Here is a 24630-nt window from a genome sequence, read left to right as displayed (position 1 = left end):
ATGCAGGGCAGAGAGCACAAAGCACATTGTTTACAAAATTATAAAACATTGTTTGTTTGATGTAGCTTCAGCTGAAGAGCTGCTGTGTAGTTCTGCCATTGTAAAATGGCAGATATAAATACAATGAGGAATATGTTTTTCTTTCAATAGAAGAGAATTAATTACAATTTTTGTATTGTTATTTCACACTGATACGTATTTCATGCTTTTAAAGATTTTTCTTTTTCTCCATGGGATTGCTTTCTTCTGTAAGAGTAATTGCCCATGATTTCAGTGGGAATCAAATTGTATTCATCAGATGGGAGTCAAATTATGTTCTGCATGGAGTAAAATGTCTTGGTTATACTCTACCAGAAGTTAATAAGTTACATTAAAACGTAAGAGTACTCAATTTAATCTGTGAAGTAATATGAAGGAAAAACATTTTACTGAGAAAGTATCAGTGTGGAAGCCCAGAAGAGCGTGGGATGGTACTGTCAGAAGGTTCATTAGAGTGCAGGCACTGCCATGTCTTCTCACAGCATGAGTTCTGTGTCTACTGAGAACTGTGGCTTGGAGCAAGATGAATCCAATARTTCCTGCTGCTAAAGCACTACCTGTTCCTTTTTGTCTTCATTTGCACTCACACAATCTCAAAAAGACTCATGCACCAATAGGGTTAAACCTAACACATGTAACCAGTAGGTGTTGCATCTTGTCAGCCAAGCAAGGATACCATTGTTCAAGCACTCCACAGGGTATCTTTCCAGAGAAACTGGTTATTTGAGCTTTGTATGTAATTCAGGTTTTATTGATAGTTCCACAGGTATGAAAAAATGCTGAGAGCCTTAGAGCATGAAAAATTTCTGAGTTGTGTTATTATCAGGTATTGCTTGCAAAACATTTGTTGATGAAGTTTAGGGAACCTTGTAATTAGTAATCCTGTTTTCATTGTGTTTTGGTTTGTTTGTTTGTTTGTTTGTTTGTTTTAATGAATCAAGATTTGACAGTTTCAAGAACAACTGTATTGTTTTTGTGTATGTTCTTTGCAGGAATACATGGTTTATAGGAAACATACCTACATGAGATTGGATGGCTCTTCAAAGATTTCTGAACGAAGGGACATGGTAGCAGATTTTCAGAACAGGTAATGTATTTTGCAAGCTGCATTTGTGCTAAAATATGTGTTCCTAGAAAGCTGGTGTAAGATGTAATGGAAATAAATGAAATTTGCACTTCCTTTCCTTATATCAAATTGACCTCATTTATCTGAAACAGTTTCTAGGTGGTTTGCTGACTGGTACTCACTGGTGTTGATAYGAATCTGTGAAAGAGTTGGAAGCAATGTTAGTGTAGCCATGTCTTGTACTTCTTACCAATGCAAATAGGCTGTTGCTTAGAAGGAAGCTCAGTAGAAAGGCAGCAAATGTCCATTGGTTATTAWATGCTCTGACAATTGATACTGTAAAGATGAGATTGAAAATCTTGCATATGCTAGAGTATTGAAAGTGACCTAGTTTTCTGCAAAACAAACCATATAACCATATTTTACTAAGAAACCTTTAATCTGCAAAAGATAAAATGAGGATTAGTTAGAAAGGTAGAGTAACTCTTTTCATTTAGYAAACCAAAGTGGATCCTCACAATTTTTAGAAGCACATCAGGGCACATTATTTATCATGATTGAGTTTRTGGTTATTAGGTTTCCTTTTAATCATGAGATATGGCTTGGTACAGTAGTTCATAGTAAGGTTATCCTTCCTGTATGTTGATGTGAGCTACTATGAAGGTAACTTTCCTATTTCTGTGGAGTTAGGTTCRTAGATAGTTGTTTATTACAGGGTGAAAACAGCATTCTAGGCTAGAGAAAAGTCCATATGTTGTTGGTCCCAAAGTCTTGTAGCTKAAGATAGGAGTCAAGGCCTTTCAGGTCACTGGTTCATGAGGCTGACCGACCTGAAGGACTGTGTTGCAATGACGATTCTCCTAGTGAGCTTGAACATGTGCAGAAGTAAGTGAGAGGACCATATAGTACCTTGTTTCCAGGTGTCAGAAACAAGTTCCTTGCATGTTATGATGTCCTTCTGGAGTACTGACACTTCCTCCTGTATGGTCCTTTAMCCAAATGAAGTGAAAAAATAAAAGTTTTATTAATGAACAGAATTTGTTTTATTAAYGAAGAAAAATAGTAATTTCAGCAGGAAATCGCTTTGAAATATAGGTCAGCCAGTCTAAACAAGAATTCCTATTAAAATGTTAGAGAARTTCCTCTTATATATTATTTGCTTATGAGAATTTTTTGCAGGAAAAAAAGCATGACAAGACTAAACTATTCTGCAGGTTATCCTTGCAAGGTGCTGAAAATATATAGCTATGAGATGATAATTTGTTCTCGTCGTCTGTGGCTCTGTCCACTTTCCTTCCCATATGGCATATCCAGAAGCATTTCACAGCTGGATGTTTAGGTGACTGTCTATATATACATCCCACTATTATTAGAAGGGCAAAGATTACCTGGCCAATGCTTACCTTCAGTGCAAACAGGCACCTGTTGACTCCTTTGGCTTTTTACCTGCAAGATAAAGTCTTGAGATTTACCTGCAATACCTGAAAGATTGACAGCTTGGCTTTAGTTCCTCTCAGCTGTCCATATCTCGRGAAATTTTTGTACTCTTAGGTTTTGGACTGTCAGAAACTTTCAATTTCTAATTCTAGAGTTTCTAATGCTTTTTCTGTGTGTGCTGATTCACAGTTTTCAGAGTTATTTTAGTTGTCTTTTGGCAGTTTCTTTCGGGATGAAGAATTATCTTACCTTGGACCAAAATGGGTTCTTTAAGAGTCTGGTTTTTATCATACAGTCCTGCCAGTTACTTGAAGTTTARGTCCTGGGAATATAGTTAGTTTTACTTGACCTTCAAGGATATGGATTCCAAACCCCTTAGTTTGTTTACATTTGTTGAGTTGTATTAGAATACATGTAATAGTCAGTAATCTACCCACAGTTCCTATAGGATAGGCAAGAAGGATCCTTTAGATTTGATGAGTGGACTTTTAAGGACATAGTTAGTCAGGAAGGAAATGTCCCACACTGCTCATTCAGCAAGGATGGGTACTGGTACTTTACTGGTTTCACATTTGCCARGTTGTGGCACAACCATATCTACAAAAGGACGTAGCATTCCAGACTGTCTTCTCTTAATTGGAGAAGGACAATTTATCAGTGTCTTTGGGGTCCTTACTAGTGTGCTGTCTGCTTTGTTTGTGTCAGCCTGTTCACAAATCTATAAGGTGTTGAACACTTCTAAATACTGCTGACCCTCCAGAGACACTAGTGGAGTCCACAACCTTAGCAAAAACTTTGATTTTGCTGTTATCACTTGAGTTTTCATCAGTACTTGGTCATGCTATATCTACGCTTGTCTTCTTGTTTTGGTGTTCAAAGAACCAAGTTTAGAACAAAACCTGCATCTACACAGTTTTGACATTTTTTTTTTTATCAGTTGAACATCATTAAGGCAAGATTTTTTTTAATAGCGGGTCAGTTCTGTGAAACAATGCATTATTTGTCCAAATGAGATCTTATTTTCCAATGTGGGCAAGATAAACAAGCCCTGGTTTGTTTTGATACGGATTAGCAAACTGCTATTGCGAATTGAATATTTACCTTTTTAGACAGCCCTTATTTGTAGATTAACTTCTTTCACTCTGTCATATGTTTTTTTTTCCTTGACTATGGATGAGCAGCACAAAACTTTCTGAAGTGTTCAAGTAATAGATATAACACTGATCATATRGGTCAAAAAATTGCTTCTGTGGTTATTCCTTGTTCATGCACAAAATAAGGAGACTTAATCTGTTTCCTCTACAGGAATGATATTTTCGTGTTCCTGTTAAGCACAAGAGCTGGAGGCTTGGGCATTAACCTTACAGCTGCAGATACGGTAGGTGAAATCTGGTAACAATTTATGTGGGAAAATCAGTCTTTCTCTGTGAAGGTTGGCACTCTCTTGGCCATACTGATCATTATTTTTAGTACTGCCATTCACATTGTGAAATTGAATAGCCGTGTTTACTTCATTATTATTCACAATATAATATTATCTTGATRATAAAGTTGTAGAATATTGGACATTTTGGTAGACAGTTTTTGGTTACAGTTGGAAATTTCTTCTTTCTCCCCGCATMCTTCAGTACCAGAATCCAGAGAAAGGAGCTGGATTACTGAAGGGATCTACAGGTTCAAATGACACTTGCATGAAACAGCATTCACTGTGTGAATGACCCTCTGCTCTTAAGGTTTAGTTGCAAAGGAACCACTGGAATAATTATCACTTACCCTTTTTTTTCTGTGCCCAGAAGAATGAAACCATGCCTGTGAAAGTAGGAAGCCATTTGTATTTGAGTATCAGTTACTCAGGGAGGATAATTTTTTTCCCCTGAGGTGTAAAAACAAACCGATTTAGGTGAATTGCAAGGATTTGCACTCTGGAGCAGCTGCCACTAATCACTAGGGAGGGAATACTGATGAACCATTCATCTTTTTATTAACAGCTATTCTTGTGCTTCTAACCCACACCTGGTGTGCATGCAGATTTGACCTCWAGTCCCCAGCCACGCAAGCCCCAAAGATCTCTGAATCAATAAAAAAATCACTAATTAAAAAAAAAAATTATCTTGCTATCAGTCATAAGAAATCAGAAGAAACAAATATCTCTTGGATTTTCAGAGTTGTAAAGAAGAAATAAACAGATGGAAGCTTAGGCAGACTCTTTGCATGAGCATTTTTAGGTCTTTGTTTTTCTGTGTAACTTTTTTAATATTTTGCTGTCAAGTTTTTTTAAATCCTTGTGGTTTTTATGTTTATTGTACTGAAAGTACTATTAGAATGGTGGTGAAATATGAATGCAATGTGACATTTCAATTTTTTATAGTCAAAATACAAAAATGTTAGACTTTATCTAGGTTCTGATAAAAATTTGAGTATTACCTTTTGCATGAAATTCTAATATGATGGTAAGTAACACTAAAATGCGTCCATGATGTGGTTAGTCTATAATTAATTGCATGACAGTGATGTAATGTGCTGATAAACTTAAGAATTTTGTGCCTCCAAAGGAGGTTTATTTAAGAAGATATTAAAGATGTTCTGTGGAAGTTGAAGCATTCATAGTGTCAGTTAGTTTTAATTCACCTGAAATGCAATGGAAGAGACCTCACAGGACTGGGCAAGGCTTGTTTAACACAGCCTGCAGCGGGGCTGTAATTCTGTGAAACATGATTGAACTTTTCTTGTTCTCAGTATATTGGATTTTTGTTTATTTAATSACCAGGTGCTCTAAACATGTGTTTTTATTTCACCCTTTCTGGTGTTCCCTTGCAGGTCATTTTCTATGACAGTGACTGGAACCCAACAGTAGACCAGCAAGCCATGGACCGGGCCCACAGGCTGGGGCAGACCAAACAAGTCACCGTGTACCGCTTGATCTGTAAAGGCACCATTGAGGAGCGCATCCTGCAGAGGGCAAAGGAAAAGAGTGAGGTAGGGAGAGCATAAAGCGTGTATCAGCGTGAGAAATAGAAAAAGTATCTCCAGGGAGACAGAAGAGAAGGCAAAAGGAAGTGTCTTTGTGTAATGTCTCTAACACAGCAGCAGTCCAGTTGCATTATATGAACTGGAAAGAAGCTAATTATTTACAGTATGACTTCATGAAATCTATTTCTTATGTTGCAGTGAAACTACTCAGGCTTCTTTAAGACTAGGGCTTTTGTCTTTGCTGTGTCAGATTCCYCTCATGTTACCCAACAGCTGATTTTTTAAAAAGACATTTGGAAGGTAATCAAGTGGAAATTATTTGAGGTGTGAGGGTTGCCAGAAAAGCTCAGTGTCCTGCAGAATCAAGCAGTAAGCGTACCAGGAACTTTAAACCTCATGACACCTTATTGGCAAGAAAAAAACTATGGAGATTCACTTTTTTCAGTAGCAGTAGGTACACTATATACAACATTCGTATGTTTTGTGTACTTTTAGCTTTTGTCTTATTTGGATGCTGCACATGATGTTGCAGCAACTGGATACATTCACATTCCCTGGTTGAAACTATTTTTATGAGATACTGCACCAGAGTTACCTGAAATTAGCCTGAAAATTAAGTAGTCTTCTGTCGGTGATCCAAGACATTGAAATTGCCTTATGTTAAAACTTGTTCTCTCTGCTAAGTTACAGCTCTTCTTAGTAGTTGAGGTTTTTTAAATATAGTTATAGTAATAGAAGCTGAGTGAATTGGTTAAACTACAACACTGACTCGCTGTGGGGATAGAGTTTTCAGTCAAGGAGACTAAAAATGTTGCARCCTTTAAGTATGTGATCTGCATGATCCTCKGTGCAGTTRACTTGAAAATTTGAGTGGGTAGATTATACTTGACAGGGCTAGTTTTGTATTTTTGTTTTGTTCAGCAGTGTAATAGTATTATAATTTATAGTTTATTGCATGCTGCTTCAGAAGAAGTGCAGCTTTGCATAAGGGAAGGTAATTTTCTGCTTTCTATCTCAGTTGCTTCTCATATTTTATGCTCTTAATAATAAACCTTCCCTGAAATTTTGCTGCTAAYTTTGGTATGATAGAGAAATTGAATCAAGTCTGACTTAGAGACATGTACTTGCCTGATTTTTGCAGCTGGCTTTCAGTGATGGGTAATGAGAAATGCTTCATGACTGCTTTGACTAATGTTTTCTTTTCTTAATTTGTTTTTTTCCTTCTAGATTCAACGAATGGTAATTTCAGGTGGCAATTTCAAACCTGACACCTTGAAGCCAAAAGAGGTGGTCAGCCTTCTGCTGGATGATGAGGAACTAGAAAAGAAATGTATGTGAAATTGGTGTTTCAGCAATTCCCCCGTTTTCCACTTCATTACCTTATGAAATCTGTGTTTTTTATCTCTACAAACACATGTATTGCTGATAACAACTTCTGTTTCCTGTCTCTTTTTGTATTGCCAACTCTTGTTAGTACAAGCTGGTTTGATATCACTGCTGAGCTGAATGAAGTTGTGCAAAATGAGACATGATGATGTGATAAAGTTTTTATTGGCACRCATTCAGGATCATTACATTGTTTCTGAATGACAGAGCTTTGACAAGAATTATGTAGGTCATGACAAGAACAGTATTAATAAAAATGCTTTATTTCATTGTACTTTTGAAGTTGTTTTAGAGGCATACACKTTTATGTTGCTTGAAAGGAGAGTTTCACTGTAAGATTTTTTAGTACTTTGGAAACAAATTGTTTTAGTGCAGTAGTGTTTTCCATGTGTTTTAGTTTCAATACAACTGCCTTTTCTTCCCAGTTCTGTTAGAACTAGAACTTCTTGTAAGATTCATAAAAGAATGTGAAACATCTTTCCAGTGGTGACAGCTTTGTATTTCTTTTCCAACAGTGCGTCAGCGTCAAGAAGAGAAGCGACAGCAAGAAGAAACAAATCGTGTGAAGGAGCGTAAACGTAAAAGGGAAAAATATGCTGAGAAGGTACTTTGACACATAGAGGTTGCCTGTGTCAGTGATAGAGCCAGAAGAGCTTCAGGATTACTATTATGGGATGTGGAAACATTTTATGCCAAGGCAGTGTTAATGAGTAATCCTCCTTGCCTTTGCCCATCRAAGTCAGTCTGTGGCAGTTCTTTACACAGAAAAGGGGTGTTACAAAATAAGTAATGCATAGTTACATGAGTTTTAATCATTAGCAACTTCAAAAATAAGGAARTACTTTCTATCCAAACAACACTGACCATCAATTGGTCATTAAATTGGTGACTTTATTAAGATTTTGTTCTGTAAGGTCAAAAGGGGAATGTAAAGGAAGCACCAAACATGTATAAAACCCATATAGCAATGAAGCTTCTGTGGAACTAGAGAAGATCAGTTTCTTTAAAAAGCATCATTAAAACCAGTTTATGAAAATTCTGAGTTTTTGAGACAGGGAGGCTTTGCATTAATTAATTGGAATTTTGTGTAATGGTAAAGAATTTCAAGCTCACTCCAAAAGGTACTAGAAATCAGAGTAATTTTGTAAGAGTGATACTCCATCATTCCAGCTATTTTATAAAGAAAAACAAAATCCTGCTTAAATATAAAGAAGGAGCATTTAAAGAATCTGTTACTGTATCCTTCAGAAACTTGTTTTGGGAAATTCTGCATGTGCCACTCCTTGAGTTAAAATACTGCACTAGATCTTGAGATTTTGGGTTGCTTGTTCCCATTCTTCTGTTTTATTGCCTTTTTCATTCCTGGGATTATTTTATTTATTTCAGAAAAAGAAGGAAGATGAATTAGATGGGAAGAGAAAGAAAGAGAGCACRAACCTTGTGATCCCATTTGTTCCCTCAGCTGATAACTCCAACCTGTCTGCTGATGGGGATGACTCYTTCATTAGTGTAGATTCTGCCATGCCCAGTCCTTTCAGTGAGGTAAGACTCAGTGCTGCTTTAAGCTACATACTCTTTCAGTTGGTTTCTTGTAGGATTCTTGTTTTCTGTTATTTTAGCTGTTGTAGAGCTTTGAGTGTGTGGAAAAGTGACGTGTCTTAAAGGTGAACTATGGAAATGAAAATAGTTCATTGAAAATGCAACAGCTGCTAATAAGCTGCCTTACAACTCCTCATGTTATTTGACATCCCATTATTCCCCTATTCCTTTACTCTCTGCCTCCCTTTCCTTACAGTGAGTTTATGCCCTGATTTTCCTCCCTTCCAGCCCCTGAAATTTTTCCATTCTCACCTGGAGTACCACTTAATTTCTTCCTACTTTCTTGTCCCTTTTTCCTGCTTTTGTCATGCTCACATTTTTAACCATATGCCTTCTCCCATGCCAATACCTTCCATAGCAAGAACACTCTGCTCTTGACCCAAACAGTATCCCTCAAATAGGTCCTTGACATTCTGTTTCTTTTTAAGTACCCCTCATTAAGTCTCATCTGTGTCTCTTTCTCTCCTTCCTCACTTGCTTCATGTTCTGAATTATTGTGGGTTTTTTCCTCTGGAATTTAAATTAAAAATTCTTAGAGGCACACATCTTATTTTCTTTCATCTGTGTGTAAAGAATTGAAGTGATTTTAGCAGCAAATGTGTKTTATTCTGTTGATTAAGATTTCTGTGTTGTATTGTGCCTGTATTGATCAAGATTTTTATTGGCAGTAGTAGTGGGTTAAGAATCCTATTTTCTCTTTCACAGTTGAAAATGCACAATTGAACAGCAATTTACTTAAATCTCTGCTGAGCCTATTAGTCTTTCACTTCTTAACATGTATTTTCATGAACTGAAATTAAATGTGGATGAAGGTCTTTACTGCTGCTCAGTGTGTAAATAGAGTGTGATGTGATCAGGCAGATGATGTATCGTGCTCATGCTGCTATTCTAAAGAAAATGGGAAAGAACAAGTACCAATTAGTTGAGATTGTGTAGCTTTTARAGGTCTTACTATTTTTGTACCCTTTCCTAACCTGAGAATTTAGTTGTTTAGTTGCCTTTGTTGTCTGTCATGTTTAGATATCCATCAGCAGTGAGTTGCATATGGGCTCTATTCCTCCCGATGAGAGCAGTAATGATATGCTTGTGATTGTGGATGATCCAGCTTCTTCAGCACCTCAGTCAAGGGCAACAAACTCTCCTGCTTCCATTACTGGCTCAGTTTCAGACACCGTGAATGGTCAGTACTCTTGCCTTGATTTACTACTTATATTTATTAAACCTTGACTTTGCATGGCTATGTTTTCATTTTACCCAGGAAGTATGTGTGGCTAGCAAGATTTGGGGGAAAATAATTGTCTTCTCATTGAGAAGTTACTTTAGATTTGATACTACCACTCTGTTTATRGGTGGTCATTTACCACACTTAGCTTTTTTCTGTGTTACTTCAAAAAGTTATGTCCTTTGTTCCTGTGTTRTAGAAAGCTCTCCTTTAAATTTGTTACCAAATTACAGACAACCACAGAACTATTTATCTCTAAGCTTTTCCTTTACTTTGCTGTTGGGTTAATAATCAGTTCTCTATCTCCAGTGGGTGGTTGGAGCAATTTTTTAAGTGCAATGGAATTTTAAATAATATCAAGTGCTTTTAACTACTGTAGTTTTCTACAGTGGAATAAGTAGAATCATAGCTCCTGATGAGTTTCTTCAGAGATAGCTGGTGGAAGATACTGCGTCTCCATCTTCAAGTAAGAAAATGCCTCATCCTGAAGTAGAACTCAGAATCCTCCACCTCTTTGTAGGTTGGATTCATAATAATAGGAATAGTTGCAGTTAATAAGATACTGTTGCTTAAGCGTGAATTTTTGCATGCATAATTTCTCTTCATGAGATCACTGCTTGCTACCAGTATCCCTGTTAATGTAAATGCCACATGGGAACAGTGTTCACGTARCTGGTAGGCAGCTTTGATGCTGCAYTCATTTGTGAGGCACATAAACACTGTAGGAGTTACTGTTTTAACATTTGTTCCTTGTTCAGGCGTTTCAATGCAAGATTCATCTCTTGCTGCGAGAGGCCAGTCCAGTCGAAGCCGGGGTCGCCCCAAGGCTGGAACCAAAGGCGGCACTGGGAAAGGCAGGAGCCGGAAGTCGATAGCRGGGAGCGCAGCGGCGATGGCCGGGGCCAAGGCGGGAGCAGCGGCAGCCTCTGCGGCGGCGTACGCAGCCTACGGCTACAGCGTCTCCAAAGGTGCGTGGGGCAGGGMAGGCACCAGCCTACAGCCAGCCAYGTGAGCTTGGGTGATGGCTGCTTACAGGCTGTCAAAAGATAGGTCATAAGTGTTGTGGTTTTGGTATTGCTTGTCCATKATATTCTGAGATCCAGGCAATACACAGTGGGACATGGAAAGGGTGTGAGAGGATAGCCGGTTTCACCACGGATGACCTTGAGTTTCATCTGCCCTTTTAATTATCTCAYACCAAATATTTTTCTTCTTGGTGTTTTGTTGGTTTTGGGGTTTTTTTTAATGTGATGTTCAGGGAGATCAGATAATGTGTTTATCCCAAGGCAGTGGCTGTGGTTTTCCTGCATTGTGTCATGTTGAAGTTACAGTATCACATTCCAAAACCTGCTAAACTGATGGTGATTGAGATGCAGCTTTACACCGGCTGAAGATAGCCCAGGGTGTAACTGTAAGATGTTTTGAATCTTAAGAACATCCCTTCTCATGGAACTGTCATAAGTCATGAATACAGAGTGGTCTTAGGACTGATTGTTAATATATTGCTTGCTGTTGAAGAACCATAAGTGGAATAATATGCTTATGTGGAATTTGATTCTCTTTTCCATTGCTAGGCATGTCTGCAAGTAGCCCTCTACAAACAGCAATCATTCGGCCTTCTGGACTTGTAGATTTTGGACCTTCAAGCGCCTCTTCTCCCTTGAGCTCCCCTCTGAGCAAAGGAAACAGTGTTTGTGGGACCCCCAAAAGTTTAAACCTGACCAGCAGTCTCATATCAGAAACTTCAATTCGGAAGCAAAGCAAAGGTGCCCACACCTCAGGTGGTCGGTAGTAATTTTGAACCCCCAAAGCTTGTCTGAACTGCGTTGGCTTTCAGAGTAGACCACCCTGCCAGTGGAAGGCATGCAAACAAATGCCTTGTTGCTGTCCAGCACGTGTGTGCAAAGAAAATCAAAGCACAATGGGAGCGGGTGGTTGACGTGAGCACTTTGATTATGTGTATTCCAAAAAACTATCTTTGCAGACACTGCAAGAAAGAGGGAAGGGAGTCTGGRGTAATTGGGACGGTGTCAGCTTGTGTTTTGTTGACATGTCTGACAAAGATTCCCAAGAAAGCATCCAGCTRGTCCATGCAATATCCTGCAGCTGCGTGTGCCTGAAGTCACACCAATATACTTCCTCTCTTGTAGCCTGAGGTGGAGCCCAGYATTAGTTTTGTCCTATGAAATCAGTATATGAACCCCAGGAGTATCCTGTAGAGTCACAAGACATCTCTGTACTGGCAACTGGTCAGTGAACGCACGGGAGTAATTGGGGGCTATGCTGAACATAATGTGTGATCAAAAAATTCTTGGCTTCTTCTGTTGTGGGTCTCTGGGTTCTCTAAAGACTTGAAATTCAAAGGAAGATGTCTCAGGTGGTTTTCAGGGGACGAACTCTTTTCAGTATCATTTGTCAGGAAGATGTTCGTAGCTGCAGAATACAGGGAGTGCTGTCAGGTGTTGTGAGAGCAGCAGCACAGCCTCTGCTTCACACAGTGGAAGAAACCACAGGCCAGTGATTGGTTTGCATTTCAGAGTTCATATTAGCATGAACACTTATTGTGTTCAGAATGATTTCTCTCATTTTTGAGGTGTGCAGAACTCTTAAAAGCCTGGAAAWAAAATAATGCTCTATTTGTACAAACCTCAAGAAGGAGAAAAACTGAAGTGCTGAGGAGGAGTTTGTGCTGCTCCTCTCACCATGTTGTAGCAGAGCATGGATCTGCAGCTTGCAGTGCTGTGAGAGGAGCAACRAAAAACAATCTTGAGAGAGAGAGAACTGTGCCATTCCCCCTTCCAGCCAAATCCTGGGAAAAAAATTGTCTCATATCCTAGCCATCCCATTGACTGTTCTTGCAGTGTGTTTTCCCTTCATCTTTGTGATCATCACACATACTGGCGTGGTTGAGTTCACTGCAGTGTGYGGGCAGTAGCCGTGTCCCATAAGGCTGATAGAAGGCAGTGCTGCCTGCACCCATCCATGTTCTTGTTCCCTGGTTGCTCCTTCCCCATTCTTGATGCACAAACCCTGCCCGTAGCCCCTTGCTTTGCTGTAAGCGTCGTCTGCATTGCACTGAGATTTAGGTGTGGGACAGTTGTTCTGTCTGACACATTGAATTAAGAGGCTGTTCTGCCGGGGCACTTTCATCCCTTGAGAAAAGCGAGTTGCAGGTCTGGGCTGTGACAGTGGAAGATTATTTCTTTTTTTAATATTATAATTTTTTTCTGACCCRAAACCCTTTTGCCTGGCGTCCTACAGTGTAGAGCGAGTGCTTCCTGTTGGTTCTGCCTCTAATTTGCACACCTGAAAATAGCAGAACTGAGCATAGTTAGATTGATTTTTGAACAGATTTGCAGGGGATAATTGAGGGGGAGGTGATGTTTAATTAACTCATGAAGACTTCCCCCTTCCCCTTCTATTCACATGTATATATGATATTTAGAGGGAATCAGACAAATGCCAAGCCTTTTTTTCTCTTTGAATGTGCTGTCTATTTTTGTAACTGAATTTGTACATATGTATAAAGAGAGACACATCTTTCTTTTACTAACTGGAGGAGAAAATCTTAAATAAAATGGAGTGAGATAATTTTATGTAAATCAGTGTCTTTGTGGTTTTTATGCATGTAGTTGTATGAATGAGAGGATTAGGGAAGAGAGTGTGGAGGGGTGTGCATCTGGAAGTGCTTCTGGAGACAAACGCTGCTCAATRTAAGATTCTAGAGTGTCTGTGCTCTGCTAAGTATCGTGTTTGTAACCTTCCTCAGTTACAACTACCCCTATTCCATGTTTGTATTCACTGATTATCTCATAATCTATTTTGGAGTAAGTGTGCAGCAGGTCACAAGAAAACAGAAGCAACTATAATATGCATGATTACACAGTACCTGAACTTCCATGGTTGCATTCAATACAGTTGATTGTTTTGAGAAATCGTTCTCTACAGTTACTTCTTTTTTTTTTCTTTTCAGAGGGAGTTAAAAGGACTTTTTAATGTAAGTCTTGATCTCCAAGCTGCTAGACAGTTGCATTAATTTATAATCCAAAGTGTAGAGAAAAAAAAAAACCTGTAGTTTGAAAAGCTTGCAAAAATGTAATATATACTGTCGTATGCTATACTTTTGGAAGATTATTGATATTTGAAACACTGAGAAATACAAGAATAAAATATTTATTTAAGAGTAGAAATATATTTAAAATATATTTGTAAAATAAATTAGAAAATATATTTAACATAAAATAAWTTTTAAAAACCCATTTAAAATRATTTAATCTTTAAGAGAAACACCAAATGACATCACAAGTTGTGGCAAAAGCAGTGATAGCCCATCTGCTTGCACAGTTTGTGTCAGGCCAAAAAGTTCAGGAAGATCTAACATAGTTGTAAAATAAATGAACTGCTAGATCATATTCAGTTCAATTTCTGTAAGACATTAAACKTCAACATTCTTTGTATTATGCATCATAGGAGAAYGGATTCTCTGATAGTAACCAGGGAATTGGGAAAAATTCGTMTGATGGCTGTCCTAGTCTAATTTCTTGGTTTGTGCAAGGAAGGAGTGCTATAAAGATGAACACTGGGAATTCCTTTAAGAAGCTGGAGGTAGTTTTGTGATCAATACCTAGGGAACACTTCTGTTGAAGTGAGCTAATGGGTGTGCACATTGAAGCTKTGTTCTTTGAAGTTTCACTCTGAGAGCATCTTTTCACTTTGCGTGTTGTGCTCTTACGTGGATTAATGATAGAGAAAATGGCTTTACTCCAGGAGATCAAGATATTTTCTAGAGGTAAAAACAATGATTGAATAAACTGAGTTGGTATTTTAATCTGGAATGGTGMATAGCTGTCAGTGTGGTTTGGGGAATGTTGAGAGTGCTGTGTATTCATCATGCTAGTTGATTATAGCATGTTACTCACTGATTACTACAAAACTGTTAAATACAGTTTGCTGATCAATGCTGTTATTGAAGACATTTAAAGGTGATAATTTTCTTAGGTTCTAAGAAGTTAGGACTTAAGTTAAAAGTGKTGTTGTGTACCAGCCTCACACACATTTTTGTAGTTTAGCCTACAAGGATTATATAGTTCAGAAGGGTCCCCAAAACATCCCTTTTTYCCTTAGCCTGCAAGACATTTTCTCTTTTCTATTATGGCTCAAGTCTGCCATCCTCTCCATTTAGTCAGCCACTGGATTTCCCTTCCTTACTCTGGAAAGAGATAAACAGGTTACTTACTGTAGGTTGATTTGAACCTGGAACTGCTTTAATTCTTCAGGATATTATTGCTGCACTGTCCAAATGTAATGTTATCTTTGTGCCTTCTTCCCTCTCTGTTGCATGCTTTYCCCACCGCAGTGTTCCTGCTCTTCGCTGTCTCATGTTCTGTTTGTAGAAGGCTGCCTGTTTGCCTAGAGCTATATCTGGCTTTACTTCCATATTCCCAAAGTATTTCCTTCAGCAGCATTTCCCAGTGTGGGGGAGGCACRCAAAGCTCAGTGGGAAAAGCTCCATGCAGCAGGAATAGGGATCTGCACTACTTTGAGTGTAGCTCAGGAGCAGCSAAGTTGCAGCTGGGAGGAGGAAGAGCACAATCGATGAAATCACTTTGGGGCAGGATGTGGATCAGTGTAATTTGGGAAATGCTGCCCTGTGACCACTGCACTGCCTGTCCTGTCCTGGTCTCAGTGAAGCGAGCTGGCCTGCTTCTGCTCCCAGATAAACTTACAGGCTCCTCAACTTCTCACTTCTGCCTCTTYCTTTTTTTGTTGACTCTCCAGTCTGAAACACACATAACTCAGGGAGCCTTATGGGCATGTCTTGTGCTCTCCTTGCTGCTCAAGGAGGGATGGTGGTGCACACCCTGCTGTCTTTTGGGAAATTTCTGTTGGAGTGGCTGGAAAACAATTTGTAGCTCACTACCCAAAGGGATGCTGCTTGCATGTGCAGTATAATTGAAACATACATACTGAAATAAAGGCAATTACAACTTACATGCCTAGAATTGTGAAGGATTTATTTTTTGTTTGCAGCCTGCACCAGTTGCATAGCAGTGAATGAGGGGAGGGAATGGTTGAGCCTTTCTCTGGGGAGCACCGTTATTAGGGCAATACAGATGGCTCAGCTCTCAGATTCAAACAGCAGATCTGTAAACAGGTTGTTCTTGTAGCACTTACATTAGCATGTGCTGCTCAGAAAAGCCTGCAACAAATGCCTTATGAAATGGAGGAATGCATGATAAGACGAATTGGGTTTCCTCCAGCTTCAGCCTCCTCTTAACTCCTGCCTATTCCCTCAGAAAAGTGAAGTTACTCCAAAGCTAATGTGCCTTCCAGGCATTTTGTGTTGAACTCTATTTATAGAATGTGCTTCTAGGGGTATATGAGGGAATTCTTTTGCATYCTAAGCATGAGGAAGTGTTTCAGTACTCAGGTATGAAACAATGACTCCTTCCTTCCTCAGCTGATGAGCATCACTGATAGAATGAGGTAGGGGAAGAAAACATTGAAACACCATTTTTGTGTCTTCTGGAGTTTCCCATGGACTGTCTCTTCCTTCTTTGACAGTATTGCTGGTTCTGTTAAGTCTGCTGTACTTAACAGGAGACGACTTGAGCTTCTAAACATCCAAGGACTACTGTGATGTTTTTATGAAAGCACTTGTTTTTCTCCTCCCAGCTTCTCAACCTTACACAACTCTTCTTAAGACCGAAGTGTTGTCTTCAGTGCTTTTGATYGGCAGGGAAAATGTTTCTATCTAAAGGTATTAATTTTTAAATCTGTGACCCTTGTGCCTTGCACCTCARTGTTTTGAGAATTATGAATTAAGATAAAACTAAGCATACAAGAAAAACTATTACTGTTGCTCAGAGATTAGAATTTATGTGGAAATTTTCTACTAGTTTGGACTGTCTCACAAAACTGATTTTTGGACTACTTGTTAAATTTATTCAAATTTTCYTAGTCATAACAAGAAACTAGTAGCTTTCTCCTCAAGATGTATTTACGAGATGCTCTCCTACTAGATGAAGCAAATACTTAATCTCACCTCTCATCTATTGCTGTAGTTCCTCTGATGTATCCCTACATCTTAACTTCCCAGCTGGGGCTTCCTCTAGGAAGAAATATCTCAGGTGGGATCCATCCTCTATACCATGGTACAATGTCATCTGTCTTTCAGATGACTGCCCTTCAGGTTTCCTTTCTGGTCTGGTGTTGCAGTTTCCCTTCTKTTATAGTAGAGTTCAAATACAGAAATTCTCATTTTTGTTCAGGTTAGTGAGTGCATTTTAGAGTTTTGGTGCTTCTGTATAGACAAGTGCTCTTTTATGATCGTTGTTCTTCAACAGTTTCCTGAAGAACTCCTTTCCAGGTAGGCTCTTCTCTGAGAAAGAACATTTGTGTTCGCTGGGAGCAACCATTTTCCACTTCACAGCCTTCTGTAATTCAAGTAACTTTCCTCCACAGATGTCTAAACTTGTATCAGAACCGGTCTAAAGCCCCTCCAAGTTCCTCACAGAAGTGCTTCCAAAGCAGTCACCTTTGGCAGCCCTTGGCCTCCCCACAGTCGGGCGGAAGCGGCAGCGCAGAGTGCCTRTCTGTATTTCACTCAGCCTGTGGAAGGCTGCTGGGGTGTTTTTTTGAGAATGGGAGAGTCAGCAAATTTCACACGTAGTTGGCTGAATGTTGGTTTTTTTTAAACTACATTAAGCTTTTGGCGTGTGACTGCAATTAGCTACGTGCTGATCAGCTGAGCGTGCTGCTGCCCAGTAAATGCAATGGCACGTGGCCTGACACACCCTCCAGTGACACCTCATTGTGACAAAGCTCCTGGGTTTTCCTTTGCAAGCAGAGGAAACAGAAGAGATGTTCAGACTATATGAACTTCCAGAGAATTTGGAAATGAATATCCGAAAATCCAAAACCAAGTTTTTGAGGGTCACTCCGTGCATCTGGTAGGTGCTGATGGGAGGGCCCTTCTGAGTCTTGTTTTTCTTGCTGCCCCTGCTCTTTCCAGAGAGTTCATGTGAACGCTTTTTTGGACAAGTTCTGCATTCCTGCAGACCTCTCTTTTCTTGCCATTTAATCTAGGTTTTTCTTTGATTTGATTTTACTTACAGCTGTAGTACTATGGCATTTCATAGAATTATAGAATGGTTTTGGTTGKAAGGGACCTTAAAGATCATCTAGTTCCAAACCCCTGCCATGGGCAGGGACACCCGTTTTTTTTTAAGTGGATCTCAAAATATCTCTAAAGGTGCATAATGGGAACATTCCAGTCTGATTTTTGAGGCCCCTGACACAGTAATTCAGCTTCATGATGTCTGTTTGTCCAGATGACTGCAGTCTTTCATCATTCTCTGCATGTTCAGAGTTTGGAAGAAATTACTGTATCTAACTTGTAATCATAATTTTACCAAGATAYGTATTTAAACTGGTTAGCACAAAAAAATAAGTTCTTCTTAGTGTTTCAGTAATTTGACACTCAGATCAATTCCAATTGACTAACTGAAATTGTACAGACATTGTGATACTGAATCTGTAATGCACAAGGAGGTTTTAAAACAGTGTTGACTTGGGACTGGAGGTGGTGATGATTCCATTTACAGGCTGCTGTGAAGTGTTTTGTAGGATTTTGAAACACACAGTCATGAGCTTTGCAGTTCCCCTAGCTTTGATAACTTGTTGTTAGCATATGSAGTCGGGTATGTATTGTATAATTAATGTAATTTGGTTTCATGGCAGTTTGCTGTTCTTTGTATCATTATGTGTCTGTCTGGAATCAAGTAACTAAATATTAAGAGAGAGAACTGGTTTGGTAGAATACTCACAGACAGATTAGAGAAGCCCAGCTCTGCCTTGCAGTGATGTAATTGATAGCATATGAGAAAAGTAATGTTGTTTAAATTTTTAATCTAAACCAGATCTCATGTCTGAGATGTTACAGGAATTAAGCAAGAAGTTTGGAACTGTCAGCAGCTAAAGAAGCTTGAGAGACTGCAGGAAATTTGAATGATGCATATAAAGCAAAGCCACCCCAAGATATATAAAAATGTTTCTCTGCTAAACTTAATTTTTAGTTGCTTTGGTACGTGAAAACTTAAGAATACTGAGAGCAACCAGACAGATCCTCATTGAACAATGACGAACATAAGGCATCCATGAAAATATGAGGTAACTCTTGCACATTTCCATCAGGATGTAGTGCTGATTATGTGAGCACAACATTGTCTTTTTCCAGCATGGTATAATACCCAACATACAGTTCTGAGTAGTCTGAGAAACATCATCCCTCAGTATTTCACAATGTGCTTTGAAAGTCATTGTATGCTTTTGAAATCATAATCTTGAAGTCTCAGTTTCCTATCTGTACAATAGGAATTACCTCTTCACAAACATCTCGTGAAGAGGAATTAAAGGTTGCCAAGGTGCCACAGTGATTTGCAGATGTTGCTATAGTGATTTGCCAGACAAAAGTCAAGGTGGTGAACAGTGCACCTGCATTTGTGTGCATAAAGGCATAAACAAATATAGGACCATACAAGAGAAAAAGGAATTGAACTGCTGCTCATTTTTAGCATGCTCCCATCAAATAAAACGAGGCAGCAATCATCTGGGGGGAAAAAAAAGTGGATATTTATTCTGAATTAGGCTAGTCCCACAGTTACTTTTTTCCCTTAGTCCTGAACTCATCTGCCCTCAAATTATAGGATGTGTTCCCAGGAATAGATYCAGTATATGTGTAGTTTAGAGACAGAAGTGCTGCCAGAATCAATTTGCTGTGCAGCAGCAAGAGACAGTTTCATCTGGCTCCTGCCTAACATGTCCAGAGGTAACTGAGTCTCTTAACAGTTGCTGTCAAAGGAAAGATGAAAAGCAGAATCTACCATAGCTGTGGGGAGCTGGGCACTCCTGCACTTTTCCCTCTCTAAAAGTGGGATTGTGTTTTTGTGGAGAGAAACAACTTGAAGTAAAACACACTCCTAAAAAACAGATCAAAGAATGAATGTATGTAAAACCTAAAATGAATTTCTGTATAATCTAGGAACCTGCTAGCTGTTTGAAATATACTTTTGGCTCAGTTTTACTTAAAGAAAGGATACCTCCCTGGAAGACAAGAATAAGTGAGAGATTTCAGCCCATGGCGTCAGTAGAAGCWCCCTGAGGACAGAGCTGCTGAGCCCAGCTGTCTGTAACAGGATCTCCCACCCCTGTGCACCTCCAGCACATCCAAGAACGTGTCAGCCGCAGTCCTGGGAGGTTACTCGAGGCTCTGGCTGGTGCTGTGACACGTGGAAGCACACATGCCAGCGCTTCTTGGCGTGAGGTGCCACGGGGTGAGCAGTGGTGGGCAGTCCCTGGGGGCCAGGGCTCCCTGCTCCCTCCCTCCCATGGCATCACRCGCTTCCTCAGCGTGGGCTCGGAGTTTGGAGAGGCTGGTGTGCCGTCTAGACAAGGAGGGGATAAAAAGCTGCTTTCTGAAGTTTGTTTTCAAAATGTTTTCAAATGTCACATATGCTTTGTGTTGCCAGGGTTTAATATCAGCRAGCTGGCTGTGGTTGCCCCCCAGGCGGTGCGTTTGTAGGCGAGGTTGTAATTGCTGTAAGTGGGCTGCATGTGTGAAATGACTTCCACATTGTCTGTGCTGTTGGTGTCTCTTGGTCCACAGCCTCAGTTCAAGGCCGAGCAGAGAGCTGAGGCCAGAAAGCAGTGAAACCAGTGCTCCTGCCATCCTGGAGTATTCCCTGGCCACCCTTCATGTGCCCAGCCAGCTCAGGTGCAGTTCATCRTATTTCTGAAGGTCAGCCTTGCTAACCGGCACAGGTACATGAAACCTCTCCTCTCCAAAAGTCAGCCTCTGACTTGCTTTTCTGTGAGTGAAACACTAGAGATTTCCAGGTGCCTCAATAACTGATACCTGCTTGTGGACAAAGCAGCACTCTGGGGCTTGCTCCTGCTCTGTGCTCCAGCAGGACTTGGGTAGTGGGATAAAATCTTCCCCTTTCCTTTGGTGACAGGRGTTTTAAGTGCCGGTAGCGATCAAGTGTCTCTTCAGTTGTCAGGCTTAGGCCAAATTGATCCCTGGTGGTTTTAATTGAAACTTCATGGAAATGAGTCCTTTTAAAACAGTGAGGTGAGGGAGGCAAAAAGCAGCATAAACAGGAGGACATAAGAGAGAAGTCTTTGTTCTTGTGTTCCCAGAGCAGCCCAGCGTGGTCTGGGAACAGTGTGGTGTCCCCAGCTAGGAAAACAGCACCTCTGTCTTTGAACTTCCCTGACCTTTTACGTTATTTCAGTCTCATTCTCTAGAGTTCAAGGTACTGGCTGTGCTTCAGGAATTCGCAAGCATAAACACTCATCAGTGTGGCTGGCACTATGATGAGATGAAAAGGGAGTTGAGAAAGGATAAAACACATCCAAAAGCCAAACAAAAAGTGTACAGGGTTTGTAAACAAAGCATGTAGAGYTTCCCCAGTGCTGCCCAGAATGCCCACTTCCTTCCGTACTCCCTCCCCTCCAGGGCTCAAGGCTCCTTCAAAGCCACAAGGGGCTTGCTTCTCTCATAATTTTAATACAGTGTATAAACTGGGGAGGTTTTCACCTAAGCCAAGGCAGTTAGTTAGTAGGAAATTCCTAGTCCTTTGAGCAGCAGCTGGATTTGCTGCAAGGGTAGCTTTTCCACAGCCTGACTGTAAATCTGTTTTGTTAATCCTTTCCTGTTCCTCCCGTGCACAGGGACTGATCCTGTCCTGAGCTGGGCTGAGTGCTGGTGCCACATCACTGCTCAGTCAATGCCCTGGGACTGCACTTTTTTATGTTTCTCTTGAGTTCTAAAAAAYGCTTTTTGGATTTGGCACTACGGAAGCCTCTGCCCGCCATAAAATCAGGCAGCAATAAAGTGAGAAAGAAGTCTGACTCAGGGAACATCTCCCATCCAAATTCTGCTCATTTGTTCTCCCTTCTGCCTTGGGCTGAAATTACTGCACTGAATGTGATAAAACCTGATTTAAAGTTTCAGCCTTAGCCTGACTACCAGGTTTTGGGACATGTCAGCAGTGCCCCCCTTCTGGTGCTGAGCTATCTGGAATGTTTTATATGGAGAAGTCTCGAAGTGCACAGGTGACAGTGTCTGTGTTTTGTGCTGGACACTTTATGCATAGTCTGTCTCCCTTGTTCTGGTGCAGCTGGACACCCAGCAGATGCTCTTTTTTTCCCCTGCTTTCCTTCCCTCCAAGCTTTCCTAGCAGCAGGGGCAGAAGAACTGGCTGTCCCCAAGCCACATGTGATTTCTGGACATACCCACCCTGTGTTCAGTGTGCACCAAGTGCCTCTGCTGCAAGGGCAGTGCCAGCAGCTGCGGGGCTCACACAGAGCAGTGATAAGCATCCTTCGGGGTTTTATCTTTTGCTATTCCTCTGCCTGTGAAACATCTGTGGGTAATTAAATCCGCATTTCAGCCTGTCTCTTGAGCAGCAAGCAGACACATATGGAATGACATGTGTTACATACAACCAGCTGCAGTTCCTGTAACAGATGCTAAGTCCAGCATGTGCCATTCCCTGTGATTTTGCAGGCCACCTACAAGACTCTCCCTGCCATACATCGTGGAGCCCCAGGTCTCACTAATTTTCTGGCCTGGAGAAGTATGTGGAGCACAGGTAAATTCATACTTTGGAGATGCTATATTTAAACTACATTTTTATTATAGGTGGAATCATTTTGGTAGATTTACTTGAGTGGTTTCCTCTGTCCTGGATACTCCACCTTGAAACTGTAGCACTTAAGAACCAAAGGTTTTTCCTCTTGGTTTGGTCTTCTCTGAATCCTTTTAGCATTGCTGAGTTTCCTTATCCTTTCCCCTGCCCTTTTAAGGACTGTTTGCCCACAGGAGTGCTTTAACACATGAAGGCWGGGGCTGGATTAACTGTTGTCATCTCCTTTATTTATCTGGCTTGTGCYACTGCAAAGCAGCTGGGTAGGTCCTGTCTTAATGTACTCAAGGAAATGGTGACTCAGGCACATGTTCCAAGACTGCGTGGGAACTGCTGGACAGGAAAATGGAAAAGGCTGAAGAAGGAACTGAAATCATGTGAATTGTGCTGATTTTAGACTTGGGAAGTATGCAATTGGTAGTGCTTGTAAATGTATTTCTATTGCAAACGATTTCTAATGTGAGGTGACTTGGTAGGCACAAGCTTGTCATAGCAAAGTCAGAGAAAACTGCACATGCAAGAGGAAGCCACTGGATAGGGAAGCATCTCCAGATGTGTCTGGCAGCACTGATTGTCCCCTCTCTGACAATGGAGAGTGCTCTTACCTAGGCCASTTGTCAGTGACAGAGCTCCTGAAAGCTGGAGCTGCAAGTCATGGCACGGGGAGAGGAAACCGATAGTAAAACACATCTGGAGTAGGACAGTGTCCTTGTGTGTCACCACTRACCTGGCACTCCCAAGTGCCATGGTTGTGAGACTGTCTCCAAGCAGCATTGCCTTCCTCCCRTGTGTTTCGTCAGAGGCGAGCAACCATGGTTCCTCACCTGAGTAGCAGTACAAAGGAAGTCTGGACATAGAGCAAATGTTTTAGGGTGCCATCTCTCCTCACTCACATGGTCAAAATAAAATCTGGGATGTTAACCTTTTAAATTCATCAACTGACCAAGATGTGACCAATTCCCAGACTCACAGGACATAATAAAAGCCACGGGAGAAAAAAGTTACAGGATACTTCATTGTGTTACTGACTTAAAGATGCAGTGACAGCAGCAAGCTGCCATATTCACCACTTCCAGTGAGAAAATGGGGTCCTWTTTTTGGAAGTCCAGTACAAAGAATTCCTTGGGAAAAAAATGGTAGTTCAGTGGAGTAGTGTACCTGTGCTTGAAATACTGACATTTATCAGGGAAGAAGGAACAGCCGCTGAAGGAACATTCCTAGCAGCGCTGGGTTGTTCCCAAGCATTCATTGCTTGTCTTTTAGCAGATGTRAAAGATTGTGGGGCCAGCCCAGGCGGGTAGGACAAACAAAGCAAGGGGCTCTCCCTGTGCAATGGGAGTGCAGGTTGTTCAAGGCACATCTGATGTTAATTCCTGTCAGTGGTGTTTTGGTGCCTTTGAAAATTTGAAAGGGGTGAAGATGGTGTTATCTGGAGTTATTCTGGAATCTGACCCCAGTGTTTCCCTGCAGGCAAGCTGATCCTCTCACCCTTTGATTTTCCAGCTGAGGGTTATCCCAGCCCTGGCGGTGCAGCTGTTCAGCTGAAGTGAGAGTCTCCACAGGACAGTGGAAGTGTAGTTTTCTCTAGTCTGTTATCCCTGAAACATGCAACTGCCTTTAAKTCGTGTTATATTCAGTTGTTTCAGTTAGTTTTCACTCCATCRCTCCAGTCTTGAGGCAGGTTACACTGGCAGCTACAGCGATCTGCTTGTGCTGAGGGAGTGGTAACCAGAGGAGTGGGAATGCACACATCACCCCTGTACACACCACGTGCTGCACAAGGCAGAAAAAAAACAACTGACTGCCTTAGCACAGCCAACGGATCTGGCTGCAGCTGCAGTTTCTTGTCCTTCCACTATTACTTCTTGGAAACAGCAGTGCCAAGTGACACTCAGAATGAAAATCCTTTGACCTGCCAAGGAAGAATTAGATTTCTGTGCCTGCCCTGCGGAGTTTGGAGGACTGGCTTGTGTCTGTTGTCAGTACCAGCACTCCACAATCAACAAGAGCTGGAAAGAGAAAGTCACTGAATCAATCCTCTTTTCTCAAAGGGAAAGAGTCAGTTTCTTCCAGTAGGTCTAGCAGAGGCGTGCTGCTCAGCAGCAAGATAATTAAAAAAACAAACCAAAAAACACAAAAAATCCACAAGAAGTTCAGCAACCTTAGCAGTTCAGGCTTTGCGGGTTTAAAAAAAAACAAAA

General features: G+C 40.7%; 1 protein-coding gene across 2 annotated transcripts in view; it reads left to right on the top strand.

The window, feature by feature from the left end:
- The window catches only part of INO80 (INO80 complex ATPase subunit), a 61818-nt gene extending 48167 nt beyond the window's left edge, over positions 1 to 13651 (top strand). For both annotated transcript variants that reach the window (XM_057365567.1, XM_057365576.1), the window contains exons 28-36: positions 1032 to 1126; positions 3848 to 3920; positions 5360 to 5518; positions 6740 to 6842; positions 7414 to 7502; positions 8285 to 8440; positions 9518 to 9677; positions 10478 to 10687; positions 11294 to 13651. In XM_057365567.1, the coding sequence (XP_057221550.1) occupies positions 1032 to 1126; positions 3848 to 3920; positions 5360 to 5518; positions 6740 to 6842; positions 7414 to 7502; positions 8285 to 8440; positions 9518 to 9677; positions 10478 to 10687; positions 11294 to 11511 (1263 nt within the window). In that variant the 3' untranslated portion in view covers positions 11512 to 13651. The remainder of the gene's footprint in view (positions 1 to 1031; positions 1127 to 3847; positions 3921 to 5359; positions 5519 to 6739; positions 6843 to 7413; positions 7503 to 8284; positions 8441 to 9517; positions 9678 to 10477; positions 10688 to 11293) is intronic.
- Positions 13652 to 24630: the final 10979 nt, after the last annotated feature.

The sequence above is a fragment of the Malurus melanocephalus genome, unplaced genomic scaffold (genome assembly GCF_030028575.1).
Source record: "Malurus melanocephalus ecotype Western Australia unplaced genomic scaffold, MMel_1.1 scaffold_2, whole genome shotgun sequence".
Classification (NCBI taxonomy): domain Eukaryota; kingdom Metazoa; phylum Chordata; class Aves; order Passeriformes; family Maluridae; genus Malurus; species Malurus melanocephalus.
This window is presented reverse-complemented; position numbering and strand designations above follow the sequence as displayed.